Raw genomic sequence first — 22,791 nt, 5'->3', positions numbered from 1 at the left:
GTGCTCCACACTGCATGGAAATTTTTAGAAGCCAAAAAATATTGTGGTTTTAAAGTAGATATTGTAATTTGTGAGTTTGGACCCATCATGCCAAAAATTGGGTGAAGTCATGGCAACGTCATGTTTCGGTCTGCCATCTTGATTCAGTATGGCTCCTGGAATCCTAATGGTGTTGCAGTCTGCTTCCCCCCACCCCCACCTCAGGAACCCTTGTGCCAAAGTTGGCAGTAATATCTCAGACAGCCAAACCCGTGCCAACAAAACAGTCACAGTCTTGCCAAACCTATGCCAAAGTCATGCTTCAGTCTGCCATTTGATTAAATATGGCGTCCAAATGTTGACACAGAGCGCCACCCTCACCTTGGGAATCTGCCGTGTCTAGCGACAGTATCTTGGGAGGTTCTTGGATGTATAGAGAACAGATAGACAGACAAATCGCTTTCAAAAATCTATACTAGATGTAGCAGGACCTTTCCTGTGGAAGAAAAGAATGTACCCTTCTCAAAAGGAAAAAAAAATTCATTAAAGAGAACCTCAGCTGAAGCAGTAGCATCACTTACACAGTCGCTGGCAGATTTTGAGGCAAGAAGCAAGTAGAATGATGGAAAGTAGTAGCATGAGAAAATGCAGTCAGCTAGGTTATTTCTCTTGCTTCCTTTATTCTTTCCCCACCCACCTCCAAAAACAAATGCAAAAGCCACAATATGCTGCTGTAGAGGAGGTGTGTAAAATAATGTTGTTGTTGTTATTGTTAATCCCACTTATCCATCATCAGTAAATGCTTTAATGGTGTGATGCTTCTGTAATAATTTGAGATGAATCTTGCAAACTCTTGCTTTTTTCAGTTTCAGGGCTTCACAATGTCACTCTGCTTAACCTGTAATTTAGGCAGCCATGCCTGGCTTCCAGTTTAGTCTCTGATACAAGGAATATCTCTCAGCCCCCTTTGATTAGACACCTCCACCGCTCTCACCTAAACTGTGAAACAGACAATTGGCCCTTTAACCATACACACTCCCACATAAACTGCAACAGAGGCTTTAATAGAGTTTTCTCTGCTCGGTCTTTGTGGAGCCAAACTAGGGAGTAAGGTTTAGCACTCCTCAGCTGCATGCCCTCCCCTGCTTTCTGTGTGATGGGACAGACTTGCTGCCATCATTGGTTATCACTCCTATACTGACAAATCGCTCTTTAACCCCCAGCTCCGTGGCACAGTGCTTTGGTAGAACTCTCCTCTTACGTAGTTGCATGTGGCTTGTTGAGAATCACTCCCCTTTCAGCTGCTTTTACCCCCATAGAGGAAAATGTGTGAGTTGTGATATCTTGTCCTGAGAGGTAGTAAAAACAGCTTGGAGTGATTTTCCATGGGGAAAGGTTAAATAAGCCCCTATTGTACCCCTGGCAATGCTGAACTTCCACTTCAGATCACCATTTCTGTGACTCCATGTTATAAAAACAAAACATTTCCCTCAAAAAAATATTGTGGAAGTACATGTAAAATTTATTTCTATCCTTAGTTGCCAGGGCTGTAAATTAAGTGTGCATTTATTTGAACAAAAGACTGAAAAGGCACCACTTTAATGTGAGTAGTGATCCTGAAAAATCCATAATGTATATTGTATTCCTTACCATTTCTTTGCAGACTTGGAACACTTTATAGGACTTGTGCATGAATTCGCATGCACACCCACATACACCAAGCACACATACACAAGTCTGATGCAAACCAGGTCCTCCCAGACATTTGAGAACCCATGTCATCAATTACACTGAGCAAATCTTCCTGGCGTGGCATTAAAACGAAAAAAAGAGCTGTCGCTTCCTTCTTGTCAATGTGCAGCCATGCAACTTATCTTAAGACACCTAGGTTTTATGTTCGCCTGTTTAAAGCTTCTGAAACAATAGAGTATTATCTGAGGCATAAGCCAGCCCTGCATTTCAGAACCCTTTTTTTTTTTGCCGCCAACATTCCTCTAACTTTGCAATGCACACATTTTCAAAGCATTGTTATGCATACAACAAAATGTTTTCCTAAAGTTAATGTATGTCTAACTTGTTCACCTTCCCCTGTTATACTTCCCTGTCCTTCTTGCTATCAGCCTGTTGTCTTTGTCTCTTCATCACCCTCATCTTAAGAGCTTTATGATTTATCATTATTATTTACATGGCATTATTTACTTATGTACGCTTGTCAGGCAGTAACAATATTCTTGTAACCTCATATAGTCACAAGGGGAACAAAACGATCTCAGCTCGTATATATGAATGAAATAAGGGACTGGTTCACACATTCATGTGACTCACACTTCCATGAATACTTGAAATGAAAGCTTTAGTTCTGGTGTGTCATCTGTGAAGGGCCATTCACACACAAGTAATCTGTTTTTGTAATCCAATGATGAATATGTGTTTGTGAACAAGACCGAAGAACTGGTTTTCTGCCTTTTGCCATTATGAGAATTTATGGCTGTAAGGGCAGGTATATGTTGAAACAATGACTTAGTAAACCTTATATTTTGACTATGATAAAACTGGATTCCAAACTACACAAAGATAAATGAGGTCCAGATTCTTTCATGCTGTGGGATCATTCATTTTCGCATGTCTCATAACAAGACTTTTATTTATAGCTATGGAAAGAAAAATAATGGGGGCCATTGACTTGGTTAGAGGTGATACACTTGGATCCTGTTCCTTTTCAAGTGAAATGCAGCAACAGTCTGCCCTCCATAGAGTGAAATAATTTCTACATGCCTTGTCAGTCTCGCTACAGCCATGGAAAGAAATACGTGCAAACTGAGACGTAGTGTTATTTATATTGCTCAGAATGTTTTTGCAGTTAACAACTTCCACCTCCCCCCTGTTCTAAAGGCCTTAGTTTCACATAGCCCCATTTACAGTTTTGATCCAAGCCTTTTCAGTTGCTGTCTAATTAGTAATTCCTTTCATGGAACATTGTCAGTTTATACCAACGAATATCATAAAATCGTAAATTGGTAGAGTTGGAAGGGGCCATTTAGTTCCACCCCTTGCAATGCAGGAATCTCAACTAAAGTATCCATGACAAATGGCCATCCAACCTGTTTTTTAAAAAAACCTGCAAGGAAGGAGAGTCTACCACCTCCCAAGGGAGTCCATTCCACTGTCAGACAGCTCTTACTTTCAGAAGCGTCACGGTCCGGTTTACGGGCGGTTGAAGTCCTGGCTGAGGACGTCGGGACCGGGGGCAAGATGGCAGGGTGGGAGGAGGAACAGGAGTCCAGAAGCCAGGAGTCAGGAAGCCGAGGGTCAGGGAAAAAAGAGTCAAGGAGCCAAGGGTCCAAGGATCAGGAAGCAAGGAGTCAAGAAGCCAAACACAGCAAGGCAGGAAGCGTGTTGCTGTGACAAGGAGCCAAAGGGAAATGCTGACTTTATATCCCTTCCTGACTCTTGCCACCAGGTGCTGTGAGTTACCAGTCGGCCTCACCTGTGCGGCTGCACCTTGCCTCTTCAGAACAAACTTAGGAAAGCCCCAGTCCTGCGAAGCTTTACCTGTCACAGGGCCTGGCTCCTGCATTCACTCCTGACAAGAAGGTTCTCTCTGATGCTTAGTTAGAATCTCATTTCTTGTAACTTGAATCCATTGGTTCAAGCCGTAGCCTTCGGAGCAGGAGAAAACAAGCTTGCTCCATATGACAGCCCTTTAGATGTTTGAAGATGCCTATCATATTTCCTGTCTCCTCTTTACCAGGCTAAACATAACCCAACTCCCTCAACTGTTCCTCATAAGGCTTGGTTTCCAGACCCTTGGTCATCTTGGTTGGCTCCTCCACCCAGTCTAACCCTACAGCCCAATACAAAAGGGGTTTGGATTGCTCTACAACAGACCAGGGCCAGTCATATCATTAGGCAAAATGAGACAAATGCCAAAGAACAGGAAGCAGCAGAAAGATGCTGAACAACAGTGTGCCACTTGACCTGTTTCCCATAAATTAGCCTGCTGCCCTCAGGTGCAGTGGAAGGGTGTATCATCAACATGTTATTAGAACAAAAGTCCAAACGTTGTCCCATCCCAGCCAATAAAACCAGATACAGCAGGTGGAAAGGTAAAAGAAGAGTTTATTCTGGCTGCAGTCCAGAGTCCTGTTATGGATCACTCCAGAAGGAACAAGCCCCAGACAAAGCAGGTCCAAAGCATTTATACTTTGTATATTGTAGCAAAGACAGAGACACATGAACTTCTGTGTCACTGTTGGCCAGGAAAGCATGTGATCAAGGCATGCTTGAATCAGGTTCTTCCACTTGGCTTCAAGACAGGTATTCACTGACCCTTATCTCGAGTTTAGGCCTGCTCAGCATAACTGGACTTGCAGTTGCAACTGTGGACACGTCTTGCGTAGTCATGGAGACATCTTGCTGTGGGAATGTGTTTCTGCAGACTCAGCACTTAGCAGGCTGGAGTCAGCTGTGCCTAGTTCTTCAGGGTTGTTAGCCTGCTGGGCATGGGATGTGGCCAAAGTTCTCATCAAGCCAAGCAGAAAATAGCCTGCCCTGTGATCCGGGCCCCTTGTCCTGAGATTTGATCCTACCCCTTGAAACTCAGAACAGGTTAAAACCTTAACCTTAAAAGGGTAAACCTGCAGGTGCAAATGAACATTCAGATACACATTTGCTTGTGCACATGGAAATCAACTGTATATTACACCTGTTAAATTGGCTAAAATGTATAAGGTAAGCAATAAATGTTGGAAATGTAAAGGAAATGTTAAGAAAATCAACTGCTCCAAAACTACATCAATCTACCCCATGGGATTTTTGACAAGAGTGTTTCATTTGTAAAATTGTGTATCATTGCATGAGGGCTTTGCCAGCACACAAATGACCATGACCAGGAGCTGACCTTTTTACTGTTTTCCATTTCTGCCTTATTACATGTATTATCCATTTGATTACCCATGGTGGGACTACACAGGACTGTAAAAAAAGATGCAACAGAATCCATCCCTTCATAATTAAAAATTGAATCCAGTCCAGTTACAGATAAGTCTCCCTAGCAATTTGCCTTATGATTTTGGAGACATCTAAAATGCTAGATTAATCACATTATTCTATGGGCTATGGACTTTGCCAGACCCAATTAATGTAGCCACAGTAGTACATGCTCTGGTGACTTCTAATTTAGACCTGCAGCGTGCTGTTTGTGGAACCGCCCTTGAAGATAGTTTGGAAGCTATTGCTAGTGCAGAACATGGCAGCCAGATTAGTGACTGGCACTGCAAATTTGGATCATGTGGCACCAGTCCTGAAGGCTCTGCACTGGCTGCCATGTTCTACTGGGCCCAATTTAAGGTGTTGTTCTTAGTGTGTAAAGGGGCACCCCTCCCATTATCTGCTGACTTGTGCTTTTAGATCCATGGGAGAGGCCCTGCTTGTAATTCCATCAGTAACGATAATTCATAGTGTGACAGCTCAGAAGAAGGATTTCTCTGTTAGGTGCAGAACTCATTCCCTTTGGAGACACAGTTGTCCCACTCATTAATTAATTTTCGGCGTCAACTTAAGACATAACTTTTCCTTCAGGCATTTGGAGAAGGCTAAAGTGAAAATTGGTCTCTTCTACTGCTGGGTTGCTGTTTTTTTATATTGGTCCTATGGTTTTATGTAATAGTGTATGTTTTATATTTCAGTATATTTGTATTGAATTCTCTTTTGTACTGACTGCCCTGGAACCTTTGGGTGGAAGAGCAGGTTATAAGTGGAATAAATATTTGTGGTACTAGGTTTTCTTGTTTTCATTTATTTGTTTTGAAAAATATCCTGACACAGAAGTCATTTGGACCTTCAGAACAGCTCACCACACAAGTTTAAAACAGCTGTGATACAAAAAATGTGACTACAACATACATGACACAGAAAAGTAGCTAAAACCCAGGAAAGAAATCCAGGACAGTGGTACTGTAAGAGGTCAGTTTGCAAAACAATCAAATAAAAATACACATGTCACCAAACATATTAAAACAGTACAAACACCTTATCAAACAAATTGCAATCCCAAGCAGATAATTAGACAGGTAAAGGTACCCCTGCCCGTACGGGCCAGTCTTGACAGACTCTAGGGTTGTGCGCCCATCTCACTCAAGAGGCCGGGGGCCAGCGCTGTCCGCAGACACTTCCGGGTCACATGGCCTGCGTGACATCGCTGCTCTGGTGAGCCAGCGCAGCACACGGAAACGCCGTTTACCTTCCCGCTAGTAAGCGGTCCCTATTTATCTACTTGCACCTGGGAGTGCTTTCAAACTGCTAGGTTGGCAGGCGCTGGGACCGAACAACGGGAGCGCACACCACCGTGGGGATTCTAACCGCCGACTTTTCGATCAGCAAGCCCTAGGCGCTGAGGCTTTTATCCACAGCGCCACCCGCATCCCCAATTAGACAGGTAAGGCCATCTAAAATCAGGTCGGTCAGCATCTTCTAGAAAAAGGATGCCTATTGTAAGGTCCATAGCAAAGCAGCCCTTTCTAGGGAGCAGATTCCAAAGTGTGTGTCACCAGTGATGAAGGGCATTCCCCTTTTGCAAGGCAGCCTGACCTCAACCAATCTTCTGATAACACCAAGGTTGCTGGTTCAATCCCTGTATGGGACAGCTGCAAATTCCTGCATTGCAGGGGGCTGGACTAAATGATCCTCAACATCCCTTCCAACTCTACAATTTTATGATTCTGTGAAGCCTAACTTCAACCAAAGCTGCTACAGCAGATCACCAGTTGTTTACTTCGTTGTGCAGAGGAGCCCATAAAGGAGAAGGTGATATCTATGTTTACATAGGTTTGCAGTGGCATAGACCAATAAAGGAAGGGGGGAATTCAGATACTTTGGTGGTTTGGACAACACAAGTTTTCTTTCTTATAACATTTTAAAAATTATGTTAAAACTTTTTGTTTTACTAATGTCTAAACAATTATCTGCCAGAAATATTGAACTGCTCATATTTGCAATTATGAATGCTGAACTAGACTGTTTATAATACAGTATAACTGGAATTGTGTGCTTTCAACTATGGCCCATCCTTTTGCTAAACATTTTGAAACTGATGCAATCTCCTCCAAATCTTCCTGGATATTTTCTAAATTCAAAAGTGACACCAAAAAGAAGTGTTGTGTGACTAGATTGCATACATGTTGAGTTAGTGCAGCTGTGGCAAACATAGTCACTTTGGAACTTTATGCTTTGATCTTATTTTGCAAATAGTTCTCTTTATAGACAATGCCTGTTTGCAGTCTAGGCTCTGTATAAACATTTCTTGCACCTTATTTCCTTCATATGATAAGAAAAAACACCTCTGTTTCCCGCTGTAAAAGGGAGATCAGAAGAATTGCACAAATATTAATATGTTGTTGGCATCATAGCACTGAGAGGGCAACCACCAGTTGCTGAATGCTGTCAGAAAAGGAGTTTCTTATAGGTTATTGAAATGTATGTGGAAGGCTGTCTCTTTTATTTGACTGCGGCTATGATGAAGCATTTTATAAAGCCAAGAGCAAATAAAACCTGCACTATTCTTTTCTCATTGCTAGCATTTTATGTGTTTTAAAAGATCGGAATAGTGATTGCAGTGCCTATCAGTGTATGTGGTACGTTGCGTAGAATAAGACAGGTCACTGCCCTATGAAGCTTCCAGTCTAAAGTTTGACACAGAGGAAACAACAAATTAGGGGGAAGAAGAGAGAATTATATACTATTGTTCTATTATATGTGCTATTATATGTTGCAAGCTTAGCTGCAGTTCCTAAGGTTTGTGCCAAAGGCTTCTTGGAAAAAGTAGACTGGTTGTGGGGAAGAAGCAAAAGTGTTGATAGCGTCATGGAGGTGTTCTGGGAAGCAGTTCTAGGAATACAGGGGCGAAAGGGTGGTGTCTTTGCAGAAGCAGGAGAACTTTAGGGTTTAGGGTTATATAGGGATATAAGAGAAGAGAGACGAAGGCTGCAAGGCTACATAGGATTTTGAAGATAAGAACAACGGTCTGGTATTACATTGGGAGCCAGTGTAAGCATATTAAAAGGGATGCAATTTGATCATGGAGATGGGAGGGATTAGTGAAAGGGATTTGAGGGGATCAAGGTGAGACAGTAGGAAGACCCAAGAGGAGAAGAGTGCAGTAATCTAGGGAAGAGAGAACTATGGAAGGAACCAGTGGTTTTTGCTGGCAGGACAGAGGGTAAGGGGTGTATTTTTGCAAGATTGACTTGGCAAAGGACTGGGGGTGGAGAGTGGATAAAGGCAAGCCCACACACCGTTGAGCAAAGTGGATGGTGATAACTGCTAAAAAATTAAGAGAGTAGAGGGTGTGGAGACAGAAAGCAGAGGTGTGGTCTTGGGTATATTGAGATTGAAATGACAATGAAGACTAAGGCCTCCAAGTTAAGTTTGCTCAGGTAGAGAGAAAGATAAAGAAAAGTAATTATACCATTTAAACTTTTTTAAGATTCTATCTTCACAGATGCTACAAGTATACATTAATTGAATTTTTTTTAAATAATTATGGAACATTTGGCAGGCACTGAATTTATGAACTTACAGGGTGGAATATGATTGCTGAACAGCAATTCAGTTTTTCTACAGCTGTTTTCCTCAATATTTCCCCCCTCATTTTGCCATTATTATGTTGATGAAGAAGTTCACACAACTAATTTCATAGCTAGTTAATATTCTTTAAAACTTTCCCCTTCCTTCATCCTAGTAGCATTGTGGGCAAGTATAGTGCCAGTGATAATCTAAGTTCAGATTTTTGTGGGAACAGGCAAAATATTACTTTTCTACCTCCCCCACCCCCCAGGAAGAAGGTATATTACTGATTTTTGGCTCAGTTTCTTTCTCTCTTGTTTCTAACAGATATAGATGAATGTCTGGTAAACAATGGTGGCTGTGACCACTTCTGCCGAAACACTGTGGGCAGCTTTGAGTGCAGCTGCCAGAAGGGGTATAAGCTACTAACAGATGAACGAACCTGCCAAGGTAATTCTCCTTTTATCAAAGCTTGTTTGTTTTTAAATTAGTAATGTGATAAGCTTAAATCATTCAGTGCTAGAAATACAAGCCCATAAGATTTATACCTAGCATAGAGGCAGAGATATTTCATAGAGAAATTGCTATAATTCAATGCTATAATTATTCTCAGAATATATGTAACATTCAGATAGGATGTTAAACCCAACTCCAGTTGAGGGCAAGAAAAATGAGATTTACAGGTAGAACCAGCAAAATGTTCCAGTTGTTTAAAGCAGCAAGAATGCCGGAACTGAAAGTCTTGAGTGTGTTCAGTGAATATCACCTAACTAGCTCTAGCCTAACTAGCTCTAGAAGTAGAGATGTCACTTTGCCAACAAAGGTCCGTATAGTTAAAGCCATGGTCTTCCCAGTAGTGATGTATGGAAGTGAGAGCTGGACCATCAAGAAGGCTGATCGCCAAAGAATTGATGCTTTTGAATTATGGTGCTGGAGAAGACTCTTGAGAGTCCCATGGACGGCAAGAAGATCAAATGCATCCATTCTTAAGGAAATCAGACCTGAGTGCTCACTGGAAGGACAGATCGTGAAGCTGAGGCTCCAGTACTTTGGCCACCTCATGAGAAGAGAAGACTCCCTGGAGAAGACACTGATGCTGGGAAAGATGGAGGGCACAAGGAGAAGGGGGCGACAGAGGACAAGATGGTTGGATAGTGTTTTCGAGGTTACCAGCATGAGTTTGACCAAACTGCGGGAGGTAGTGGAGGACAGAGGTGCCTGGCGTGCTCTGGTCCATGGGGTCACGAAGAGTCGGACACGACTAAACGACTAAACAACAACAACAAGCTCTAGCCTATTGGATCCCCTTCCTTTAAACAGAACTAGGTCTTGATGTAGAGGCTAAACATTTGCCTATCACTCAGTTTAAGACCCATAGGGAAATTATGTGCTCTCAATAAGCAAATGTCTGTATATGTTTCAAATTTGGGAAGTGAGACATGGGTGATTAGTTTGCTGAGGTACCACTGAGCAACCTGTTGACCGGATTCTCACCTTTTAGGTTTTCATTTTCAGTTAACATCTGGCATTCTTGGATAAGGTTTGCAAATCTTGCTGTGCAGTTCTTGATCCATGCTGACACCAAGGTTTTTGGTAGTATCTCAGCAAAGCTAATTGGAAAATACAACCTATTTATTTCTTATTACATTTATATCCCACCTTTCCTTCAAGGAGTTCAAGGTGGTTCTCAGGTGACTCCCCGCTCAGGCGGGGGTTACATTCTGAGGTCCCATGCAACTCGATGTGAGTTGATTGTGCATAAGAGGGGGGAAGCCTTGCATGGTTCTCCCCCTCCTCATTTCATCTCTACAACAACCCTGTGACTAGTCCTAGGTCACCCTTTGAGCTTCATGGTCAAGAAAGGTATTAGAACCTAGGTCTCACAGGTCCTCATCCATCACTCTGCACAAGAATGACTTATGGGATCCTGTGAACTGAGCTCAGGATGTATTTACTGGATACCACCAAGCTATTTTCATATGAGTTGGGGCTTTAGAAATACTCTTATAAATAAAGAAATGAGTGGCCCCGTGTGGGAGAGTAAAAGCCCAGCCAAGAAGCGGCTTGACCTAACAAAACAAACCCTGCACAAAGCATAGATCTGACAGCCCATACACTTAAATAACCACTCCCAAAAGTTGCGGACTATTCATCTGCAGAGTGAGCTGTATAGTACATGATTTTCCTGTACAGAACTTTGAGATGGAACGTCAAGAAATCTTGTAGAAAACCTTGTTTCCATCCCAAATTTACTGTAATCTCACTTTGGTCTGCTTCTATGCTTCAGTTGACATGAGATGATTTTCACAGCCATTGCTAGAACAAGGTGCACAGGTTCATTTGATATGCAAAAGTTGTTTCAAAGTTATATGCTTTTTGAACATCCCACAAAGGGAAATTTATATTTCAGAGAGCAAAGAAGGAAATGTGAAAAGAAAAATGTGCTTGTTGTGTGTCCTTTAGGGGGTTAATTTCAAAGCATCAAGAACACAGACACTGTTTTACTTTTTTCTGATTATTGCAGTAACTATAGAAGGCTTTTATTTAATGAATGCTTCTGAACACTTGGAATATTTGCAGACTGTGCGAAGTGTTAAATGGGGAGGGGGGTATTTTGAAGCATTGAACAATTCCTCCTTTCCCCAGTCTTTATAGAATGTGTGGGAAAGACCTTAGAAAATAAAAAGAAAGCAAGCTGAGCATAGGCTGGCACAGACAGCACCACCTGAGTGGGCAGAAACAGGACTGGGGATTTAGTTTGACAGATAAGAGCAAGTTGGGAGGCTTGGCAGTTGTAAGAATAATGTCAGCCCTGATGTTGCACAATAAGGTGACAGGGTCTTCAGTTCAGGGTAACAGAACACGATGTTTAAGCCAGACACCATCTCTCAGCCTAACCTAATTTACAGGTTTGTTTATGAGGATAAAGGAGTTAAGGTGGGGAAATGTGTATTTTTTGAAAATATGATGAAAGGGAACGTGATGTAAGAAAATGTGATGAAAGAGAGAATGACAGTGACTCCGGTAAAAAAAATTATACTTGAGGAGCCATTATATGAAAAAGCACCCGCATGGGAAATAATATTTACCTGAAATATTGTCAGTCAAAAAAATTACATGTTTTGAAGACTTGCCATGTGACTTTTCTAAGAATAGCAGAGAGTAGCTGAACCACTGAGGCCATCGCCCTGAGGCTTCAAATGGCAGCCTGACAGGAAGCACAAATACCACAGCCAGAGGCTCACAGCATCTCTTTTTCATTCAGCCGGGGGAACCTCAACATTTAACAACAGAAGCCACAAAAAGCTGCAGAAAATGCAGACATATTGGTTCATAGCGGTACAGCATAGAAATGAATTGCAAGTGTTTTCCTGTTTCATGCCTGAGGTACTTCGGGCTTCCAGACCAATAGCAGCTATATTGTTAATAGCACCTGACTCACAAAAACAGGTGGTTTCTTGGATAATTTAGCTCCTGTCTGGTGTTTTTAAAGGTAATTGGTGAACTCAAGCAGTCAACATGACTGCTGCTGCTGCTGAATGACAGAAGGCTAATGGAGATCAAGGAATCAACAAAGTGTGAATCACCTGTATTTTGTTTCTTTCCTCACTGACATAATGTCATTGGTGCCTCTTGTTTTAAATGGAAGGAACAAGAGTGGTTTGAGGTTACTGGCCATGTCAGTTTATAAATCTCCTGCAGGCCTCCCCACTGTGTTAACTCGTGGCCAAGACATTTTTAAAGTGCTGTGGAGAGACTTGTGGCAGGTTATTTTTGGTGTTTTAATCCTCCCACAGTCTGTTTCAGAAACATTTAATTACATATTTGTTGAGAGATGAGGTAGCTGTTCATATTGTTTATGTATTTTTGCATCTGTTTTTATCCAGTTCACAGCTTCTGTTTATTTTAATTCTGCTTTATTTGGCAGCTAAAGAATTGCTTAAATTTGTGGAACTCTGATTTACATGTTCAGGGAAAGTAGGTGGCACAGCTCACTTGAGATTGTTCCACCTCAGAATGCAGGCAAAGGGCTATTCAGGCAGTCAGATATAGGCTGCAAATGTATGGAAAGACACAGAGCCTGCTCAAAGAAAACTAACATGTCAGAGAGCAGGATTTCAGAAAAATCTTCTCCTTTAAAGTATTTAGGTATTCTAGAAAAATCGAAATGAAAGGCCACCTAAAAAATATTTAAAGGTTTTGCAGTCGGCCAAAGCATGAAAAAGAAAAAACAACTGTTAAGTCTCACCTTTTGAATGCATTCCCCAAGTCTCACCTTTTGAATGCATTCCCCAAGAATTGGCAATTGAGCTGAAGCAAAGAATGGTCTCCACACCTCAAAAGGAAAAGGTTAAGAACATAAGCAGAGGCCTGACTGAGCTGGCCAAAGGCCCATAGTCCAGCCTCCTGTCCTCACAGGAGCCACCCCGACGCCCATTTTGGCATTTGCATGGTCTCCAACTGCCCTGAAAATGCTAGGACCTTCATTAATGCCCTCTTAAAAGACAAAGTCCAGCAACTGGAGGAACGTGTAGCTACGCTCCAAAGAATTAGAGAGCTGGAACTCTTCTTGGAAGCAACAGAGCACACCGTCTCCACCAAGGAAGAGACAGGGGACTCCCCTGAGAAGGTGGCTAGTTCACCAACACAGGAGCCAGATATATGGAGAAACGTGACTCAAAGAAGTAGGAGGCCCAGGGTTCGCTCTGATTGTTTAGAAATACGCAATCGCTTTGAGGTCCTTTCCCCTAGCATGGAAGACGAAGAGCAGACTCCATTTGAGGATCTCTCCCTCATTACAGTCGATCAGGTATATGAAGACGAGGAGCAAAGGCAGTCCTCTGGGAATGTCCAGGCGACCTTGGAACCGACAGCTCACAGAAGAACCCCGACCAGACCTAAGAGGAGGCGTGTAGTGGTGATAGGGGATTCCCTACTGAGGGGAACAGAAGCAGTGATCTGTGGGCCTGACAAGATGTCTCGGGAAGTGTGCTGTCTCCCCGGGGCTAAGATCCAAGATGTAACTGAACGACTGCAAGGAATCATAAAACCCACTGACAAATACCCCTTCCTCTTGGTTCATGTGGGAACCAATGACACTGCAAGCAATAGCCTCCAGAAGATCAAAAGAGATTACGAGGCTCTGGGCAGGAAATTGAAGCAATTAAATGCACAAATTGTCATCTCATCTGTCCTCCCAGTTGAACGACGTGGCCCAGGGAGAGAGGGAAAAATAGTGGAAGTGAACAACTGGCTTCGCAAATGGTGCAAACAGGAACGGTTTGGATTCTTAGATCACGGACTGCAGTTTCTTGAAGATGGACTTCTGGCAAGCGATGGGCTGCACCTCACAACGGTTGGGAGGAATGTTTTTGCAAAAAATCTCAGAAACCTCATCAGGAGGGCTTTAAACTGACTAATGTGGGGGAGGGAGACAGTGCTCCTGAAGGTAGGAGTCTATCAATTGATGAAGATGATCATCCAAATGTCATAGACCGAATGGAGCAAAGAGCATGCAGACCTAGTGGTGGGAGGAGAAAATCCTTAAATAAGAGACACGGGGGAATGATTAATGGACTTCAATGTCTGTACACTAATGCGCAAAGCATGGGAAATAAACAAGATGAGCTTGAGCTCCTGGTACAGCAAACTAAATATGACATAATAGGAATCACTGAAACCTGGTGGGATAAATCCCACGATTGGAATGTAATAATGGAGGGATACAATCTATTTCAAAGAAACAGACCAGACAAGAAAGGAGGAGGAGTGGCGTTATATGTCAGGGATGTGTATACCTGTGAAGAGATCCAAGATTTAGAACCTCGAAGCCAAAGTGAGAGCATTTGGGTCAAAATTAAGGGAGAGAAGAATAACAGTGACCTCATTGTGGGAGTTTACTATAGATCCCCAAGCCAAACGGAGGACATAGATGATGCCTTCCTGGAACAGATGGCCAAGCATGCAAAAGGAAGGGAGATAGTAGTAATGGGGGACTTCAATTACCCGGATATTTGTTGGATGTCAAACTCAGCCAAGAGCACAAGGTCAAACAGATTCCTCACTGCCCTTGCAGACAACTTCATTGTCCAGAAAGTGGGAGAAGCAACAAGAGGAACAGCCATTTTAGATCTGGTCCTAACCAATGTTGATGACCTGGTTAGTGGGGTAGAAGTGGAAGGATCATTAGGCGCGAGTGATCATGCTCTTCTGAAGTTTACTATACAGCGGAAAGGAGCAGCCAAGCATACTAGGACTCAATTTCTCGACTTTAAGAAAGCCGACTTCATAAAGCTTAGGGAAGTGCTGGGTGAGATCCCATGGACAGTAATACTAAAAGGAAAGGGAGTTCAAGATGGCTGGGAGTTTGTTAAGAGGGAGATAGTAAAAGCACAACTTCAGGCAATACCAATGAGACGGAAACATGGAAGGTGCCTAAGGAAGCCAGGGTGGCTATCTAAAGAACTTTTAACTGAGTTAAGATTAAAAAAGGATGTGTACAAAAAATGGAAAAGGGGGGAAACCACCAAAGAGGAATTCAAACAAATAGCCAGCACGTGTAGACACAAAGTCAGAAAAGCTAAAGCACAAAATGAACTCAGGCTTGCTAGAGAGGTTAAAAGCAACAAAAAAGGCTTTTATGGGTATGTTCGTAGCAAAAGGAAGAACAAAGAAACCGTGGGGTCACTCAGAGGAGAAGATGGTGAAATGCAAACAGGGGACACAGAAAGGGCTGAACTCCTCAATGCTTTCTTTGCCTCAGTCTTCTCCGATAAAGAAAACAATGCCCGACCTGAAGAATTTGGAGCAAATGATTCAGCAGAGGAAACACAACCCAGAATAACTAAGGAGATAGTACAAGAATACTTGGCTAGTCTAGATGTATTCAAGTCTCCAGGGCCAGATGAACTGCATCCAAGAGTATTAAAAGAACTGGCAGATGTGATTTCAGAACCACTGGCAGTCATCTTTGAGAATTCCTGGAGAACAGGCGAAGTCCCGGCAGACTGGAGGAGGGCAAATGTTGTCCCTATTTTCAAAAAGGGGAAAAGAGAGGACCCAAATAATTACCGCCCAGTCAGTCTGACATCAATACCAGGGAAGATTCTGGAGCAGATCATTAAGCAAACAGTCTGTGAGCACCTAGAAAGGAATGCTGTGATCACCAATAGTCAGCATGGGTTTCTGAAAAATAAGTCATGTCAGACTAACCTGATCTCGTTTTTTGACAGAATTACAAGCCTGGTAGATGAAGGGAACGCAGTGGATGTAGTCTACCTTGATTTCAGCAAGGCATTTGACAAGGTGCCCCATGATATTCTTGTAAAGAAGCTGGTAAAATGCGGTCTTGACTATGCTACCACTCAGTGGATTTGTAACTGGCTGACTGACCGAACCCAAAGGGTGCTCATCAATGGTTCCTCTTCATCCTGGAGAAGAGTGACTAGTGGGGTGCCACAGGGTTCTGTTTTGGGCCCGGTCTTATTCAACATCTTTATCAATGACTTGGATGATGGACTCAAGGGCATCCTGATCAAATTTGCAGATGACACCAAACTGGGAGGGGTGGCTAACACCCCAGAGGACAGGATCACACTTCAAAACGACCTTGACAGATTAGATAACTGGGCCAAAACAAACAAGATGAATTTTAACAGGGAGAAATGTAAAGTATTGCACTTGGGCAAAAAAAATGAGAGGCACAAATACAAGATGGGTGACACCTGGCTTGAGAGCAGTACATGTGAAAAGGATCTAGGAGTCTTGGTTGACCACAAACTTGACATGAGCCAACAGTGTGACGCGGCAGCTAAAAAAGCCCATGCAATTCTGGGCCTCATCAATAGGAGTATAGCATCTAGATCAAGGGAAGTAATAGTGCCACTGTATTCTGCTCTGGTCAGACCTCACCTGGAGTACTGTGTCCAGTTCTGGGCACCACAGTTCAAGAAGGACACTGACAAACTGGAACGTGTCCAGAGGAGGGCAACCAAAATGGTCAAAGGCCTGGAAATGATGCCTTATGAGGAATGGCTAAGGGAGCTGGGCATGTTTAGCCTGGAGAAGAGGAGGTTAAGGGGTGATATGATAGCCATGTTCAAATATATAAAAGGATGTCACATAGAGGAGGGAGAAAGGCTGTTTTCTGCTGCTCCAGAGAAGCGGACACGGAGCAATGGATCCAAACTACAAGAAAGAAGATTCCACCTAAACATTAGGAAGAACTTCCTGACAGTAAGAGCTGTTCGACAGTGGAATTTGCTGCCAAGGAGTGTGGTGGAGTCTCCTTCTTTGGAGGTCTTTAAGCAGAGGCTTGACAACCATATGTCAGGAGTGCTCTGATGGTGTTTCCTGCTTGGCAGGGGGTTGGACTCGATGGCCCTTGTGGTCTCTTCCAACTCTATGATTCTATGATTCTATGATTCTATGAAAACCCTTATGAAATCCAGTGCCTGGAGGCGGTTGGAGGATGGATGGCGGCTAACAGATTGAGGTTGAATCCTGACAAGACAGAAGTACTGTTTTGGGGGGACAGGAGGCGGACAGGTGTGGAGGATTCCCTGGTCTTGAATGGGGTAACTGTGCCCCTGAAGGACCAGCTGCGCAGCCTGGGAGTCATTTTGGACTCACAGCTGTCCATGGAGGCGCAGGTCAATTCTGTGTCCAGGACGGCTGTCTACCAACTCTACCTGGTACGTAGGCTGAGACCCTACCTGCCTGCGGACTGCCTCGCCAGAGTGGTGCATGCTCTGGTTATTTCTCGCTTGGACTACTGCAATGCACTCTACGTGGGGCGACCTTTGAAGGTGACCCGGAAACTACAACTAATCCAGAAGGCAGCAGCTAGACTGGTGACTGGGAGCGGCTGCCGAGACCATATAACACTGGTCTTGAAAGACCTACATTAGCTCCCAGTACGTTTCCGAGCACAATTCAAAGTGTTGGTGCTGATCTTTAAAGCCCTAAATGGCCTCGGCCCAGTATATCTGAAGGAGCATCTCCACCCCCATGGTTCTACCCGGACACTGAGGTCCAGCTCTGAGGGCCTTCTGGCGGTTCCCTCGCTGCGAGAAGCCAAGTTACAGGGAACCAGGCAGAGGGCCTTCTCGATAGTGGTGCCCTCCCTGTGGAATGCCCTCCCACCAGATGTCAAAGAGAACAAGAACTACCAGACTTTTAGAAGACATCTGAAGGCAGCCCTGTTTAGGGAAGCTTTTAATGTTTGATGTATTACAGTATTTTAATATTTTTTTTTGGAAGAGTGGCTAGGGAAGCCCAGCCAGATGGGCGGGGTATAAATAATAAATTATTATTATTATTATTATTATTATTATTATTATTATTATTATTATTAAGCCGCCATGGCCTCTCACTTTGTCATGCAGAGTCCCAAATTCCCATTTGCAAGCCTTCCCTCTCCCTCCTTGTAAAAAAAACCCCACCCAAATCTTTCCCCACCTTTTCATTCATTGCTCCTTCCATCTCCTGGCCAGGGAAAGAGAGAAGCAGCAACCTACTTCAGCTTCTCATTTGCACAGATTTACCAGCTGCTCAGCAACACTGCACACAATGGGGAGGGTCTGCTCTGCGTCCAAACCTCTTAGGTCCCGGCCCAATTTGTTTGCATTGCTGCCTCACCTTTCCTTGCCAGTTTCATTTGGGAACCTCAAGTGTCACTGAGGTGTGTTTGGGCATTTCCTCTTTGGGTCCTTCTTTGAAAAAGATGCAAGAGATCTGATCCTGCAGCTTGTCCCTCTTTGTGGCTTAAAATGAACCAGACTAGATTCCTGGAAAGGGACGTGGGTGGCGCTGTGGGTAAAACCACAGTGCCTAGGACTTGCTGATCGTATGGTCGGCAGTTCGAATCCCCGCAGCAGGGTGAGCTCCCGTCTTTCGGTCCCAGCTCCTGCCCACCTAGCAGTTCGAAAGCACCCTTAAGTGCAAGTAGATAAATAGGGACCGCTTTATAGCGGGAAGGTAAACGGCGTTCCGTGTGCTGCTCTGGTGCCGGTTCGCCGGAGCAGCTTCATCACGCTGGCCACGTGACCCGGAAGTGTCTCCGGACAGCGCTGGCCCCCGGCCTATAGAGTGAGATGAGCGCACAACCCTAGAGTCTGACAAGACTGGCCCGTACGGGCAGGGGTACCTTTACCTTTAGATTCCTGGAGTGTAGGGGCATTTGGGGAGGTGGGGAGGGGTCTTCCGGAGCAAAAACCCCTCCCTCCAAAGCCCTTTCCTGCCTGGCTTCCCACTTGGATGGGAAAAAGACATTGATTTCTCCCATGAGCTGAATTGGTGGCGCCTTCTGAAATCTGACGAGTCTCGCCATTTTGTGCATTTGGGTGAAGGAAAGTCCCAGAGTGCTGTGGTACCTCGGGTTACAGACGCTTCAGGTTACAGATGCTTCAGGTTACAGACTCTGCAAACCCAGAAATAGTACCTCTGGTTAAGAACTTTACTTCCAGATGAGAGCAGAAATCGCGCGGCGGCAGCGAGAGGCCCCATTAGCTAAAGTGGTGCTTCAGGTGAAGAACAGTTTCAGGTTAAGAACGGACCTCCGGAATGAATTAAGTTCTTAACCTGAGGTACCCCTGTAGCTAGGGGAGGGGATGCCTGGAGTAGGGGTGTCTTTGCAGCTGATTCAGCCAGGATTCACCTCAGCAGCAGCATGCTGCAGTTGCTTACACATTCCTAAGTTGCTCAGAAGTTTGAAACACTAAAAAAAGGAAATTTGTATATCTCTGAACCATAGGAGCCAACTCCTAGAGACCAAGGTCCCTTCGCAACACCCACAATAAAATATTTAAGCCCCCCCCCCCCCGGTTGATGGGCATTGTCATTCAAATGCTGTGTGTGTGCCATGTCATGTCTTGTGCTCAACTATGTGGAGTGGCACTTACCCCTGGGGGCCCCCAAGATTGGCACCCCTGCCCTGAATTCAAAAGTGTATATGTCCCTGGACTCCAAAATAAACGTCGGGACACCCCATATCACACACCTGCACAATCACAATAATAATGGTTGTTCAAAGTTATCATGCTTCTAAAATACTCATAAGTGCATTATGTCATTGCATAGTCTCCACACACACACACACACACACACACACACACACAGTGGTACCTTGGTTTAAGGACAGCTTAGTTTACGAACAACTTGGATTAAGAATGCTTCAAACCCAGACGTAGGTGTTTTGGTTTCTGAACTTTGCCTTGGAAGCAGAACAAGTTTTGCTTCCTGTTGAGTGTGTTCCATTTGTAAATTGAGTCCCCACTGCTATGGGAAAGCACACCTTGGTTTAAGAATGCTTTGGTTTAAGAACGGACTTCCGGAACGGATTCAGTTCGTAAACCAAGGTACCACTGAATATAGTTAGTTGCATTTATTGATTTCTGTGCTTAAAAAACTGCCATTTTGTCCTCTAATAACTTGTACTTGACTAGAATGTAATGCTGAAGCAGTGATACAGATACAGAATAGAATGTCCCTGTTTTCATCTGGGGAATGTTGGAGGCTCCACATTTGGCAGAATACTGTCTCCAACAGCAGAGATAGAGCACAGCCTTTGCAGCTTGTAGCCGTTGATAACCCTGTCCTCTGCAAATTTGTTTAATCCTTTTAAAAAAACACCTTGTTTTTACGTAAAAACCAGAGAGCTAGTGAACCTGGCTCTTTAAAACAGAATATTGTTGTCTCCTTTCACTATTTCACCCAGCTGTAAATGAAACTATTTTGAGACCTTCTTATGCAAAAGGAATGGAGATTGGACGTGGGTTGGGTTATAAACTTGAAATTCTGCAGGAAGATTTACTGAGCTTTCCTCTTTCATTGGTAGATGGAAATGTGGTGAGCAATATTAGACAGATGCAATCCTCAGAGGCCAAGCAGGAGGCCATCCAGAGGCCACCACAAGGAAGGTTACTCAGGCTATTTTCACATAAAAAGATTTTATCTCCAAACACAAAAAGATTTTAAAATAGCATATTGCCCCAAGCCCACACAAACCCCATGTTTGAACTGGTGTCCTCGTGGTCAGGTTTGAAGTCACTCCTCTAGAGAAGGGTGTGAGGCTGACTTCAAGGTCCGGTCTGTCTCCCAGAGAGGGAAGGGGACACCACAAACAGCGGAGTCCAGTCAGGGTTTGGAAAGCCTCTGGAAGGTGGAACACCTACAATTCCTCCATTCGCACTTCATCCCTGCCTCTGTGTGCTTCATATTCATGGCAGAAGATACCAAGAGTTCAAGCAGTTTAAAAATACCCAGATTTCCAGTCTCATCGCATCCATTTCAGCTGATAGAAGTGTGAAGGGAGATGCTAGCATTCAATATAGGGAAGGTTCTGGGGACTTATTAGGCAGGCACTGTTATTGCTTCTATGGGGGGGGGGCGTTCCCAGTACCACCACCACCGCTAGGGAGATGATCTTTGGCAACTTTACCTGACAGGGGAACACTTACAGGAACTGCTTCTCTGATCGTTATGCAAGAGTGCCGTGCTTATCGTTCAGAGCAAAGTCACAAATAAACCCATTGTCTTGGGGCACGTGCAGACTTCCAGCTAAACTGGGCTTCTCAGTGACACACCAGCTTAGCTCCCAGATGTCCATTGCCCACTCTTCAGGTTCTAATCTTGGCAGGATATGCAAGAGGAAGAAACTGCTGCAGCCTCAAAAGAACGAGGAGGAGCAATTTGCAAGGGGGGTGTTCAGAGCAACAGGTCCTTATCTCGCCTATTGCTAGCTCTCCTCCTTTTGAAAACCACAACTGAGGTCAGCTTTGAGGTGATGGGGACTATTCTTGGCCCCAGCTCTCAAAACTGTAGATCCAGGGGTGAGGTCAAGTACTACCCTCATACAGTGTTACCAATGCCTCCTCAATGCATTCACTTCTATGGGAGATAGTAAATGTCCCTAATTAGACACACATTCATGTGTCTCTGTCTCTGAAGAAGGAAGAGACAACAGAATGTTACGTGGAACAGTAGATCCAACAGGCAGGAAGGTTAGTTGTGGTCCCCTGGTTGAGACTTGGTGTGTACTGAACGCATTTTTATGATTCCTTTTATTAAAATATTTCAGAACTGTTGGTCATAATCTATTATACAAAGGAGTCTTAAGAGAAACAGTGACATTTCCTATTTTAAATAGACCCTGATTTGTTTTGCTGACAGTATGAAGTTCAGCTTTTCAACTTTTTGTTTTGAGGCAGCAGAAACTGGACTAATAAAAAGTACCATGTTTTATCTTTTTTATTTTATTTCTTAAGGATCAATACATCAGTAAGTCTATTTCAAGAGCTAAGGTGGGGGAATCAATGAGCCAAAAAGTCCTAGGGAAAACTGAATAATAAAAAGACTTTGCATTTATTTCCCTTTCTGGGGATCATTTGGATAATCTCCAGTGTACTATGTCCAACAAACACAAATGAAAATATGGATGCAAACCAAAATACTTTAGTATTTTTCAGATTGGACGTTTCCAACAACAAATGTCATACAGACAATCTGAGAACAAATTTACAGAGCTACAAAATAATCATTAGCTGGATTCAAAGCAAAGTGAACATATCATTTTTAAAAATATTGTCACTCCATCTCTTTGAATAAATTCCAAAAATGCTTTTTAATTTTGCCTGGTATTGTTCAGTGATTATGACCTATTGGAGATATAATGATGGCTGCCTCCCAACTGAAAACCAGGATATACAGCCTATGAATACATACTTTCTCCGCATCTGTCAGTTTTTGCCCAGCTCCAGATCAGGTTTGGATATCTGGTGGTGGACCTCTTCACAACAAACCAGAATTTCCAGCTTCCAAGATATGTCACAAAGTACCACATGGAGGTACCACAAGGGCGCCAATGTAGCCCAATGAGCTACTGTACATTTTTCTCCTGCTCCTCTCCTGGGATGAATTCTCTGGAACCTATATTCAGATGGTCCTGCTGGCACCCTACTGGCCTCATTGGCCATTGTTTTCAAAGCTCCTCCAGCACTCAGTGGAGAAGCCATGGAGCTACCCATTTGCCAGTTTGGCATCCCAACCCCAAGTAGCCGCATCTGACAGCCTGACATTTGAGTGGTGCTGTCTCCAGAGGTGGTTGCTATGATCCTAGCCTCTTGTTGCTCATCAGCCAACGGAGCACATGGTCTGTCATTTCCAAGTATTGTGGGTCCAAAGGGGTAGCATCATGCAAAGTGACTGTGCATCAAGTCCTGTCTTTCCTTCACAGAGGCGTGAAGTTGGGCT

At 43.7% G+C, this 22,791-nt stretch overlaps 1 protein-coding gene across 5 annotated transcripts in view; it reads left to right on the top strand.

Annotated features, from left to right (window-relative positions):
- SCUBE1 (signal peptide, CUB domain and EGF like domain containing 1) overlaps positions 1–22,791 on the top strand; it is a 190,793-nt gene that overhangs the window by 138,243 nt on the left and 29,759 nt on the right. For all 5 annotated transcript variants that reach the window (XM_028728733.2, XM_028728732.2, XM_028728731.2 and 2 more), the window contains one exon: positions 8,869–8,991. In XM_028728733.2, coding sequence (XP_028584566.2) covers positions 8,869–8,991 — 123 coding nt within the window. The remainder of the gene's footprint in view (positions 1–8,868; positions 8,992–22,791) is intronic.

Source organism: Podarcis muralis, chromosome 6 (genome assembly GCF_964188315.1).
Source record: "Podarcis muralis chromosome 6, rPodMur119.hap1.1, whole genome shotgun sequence".
NCBI lineage: Eukaryota > Metazoa > Chordata > Lepidosauria > Squamata > Lacertidae > Podarcis > Podarcis muralis.
Note: the sequence above shows the minus strand (reverse complement) of the source record. Positions and strands in the feature narration are given on the sequence as shown.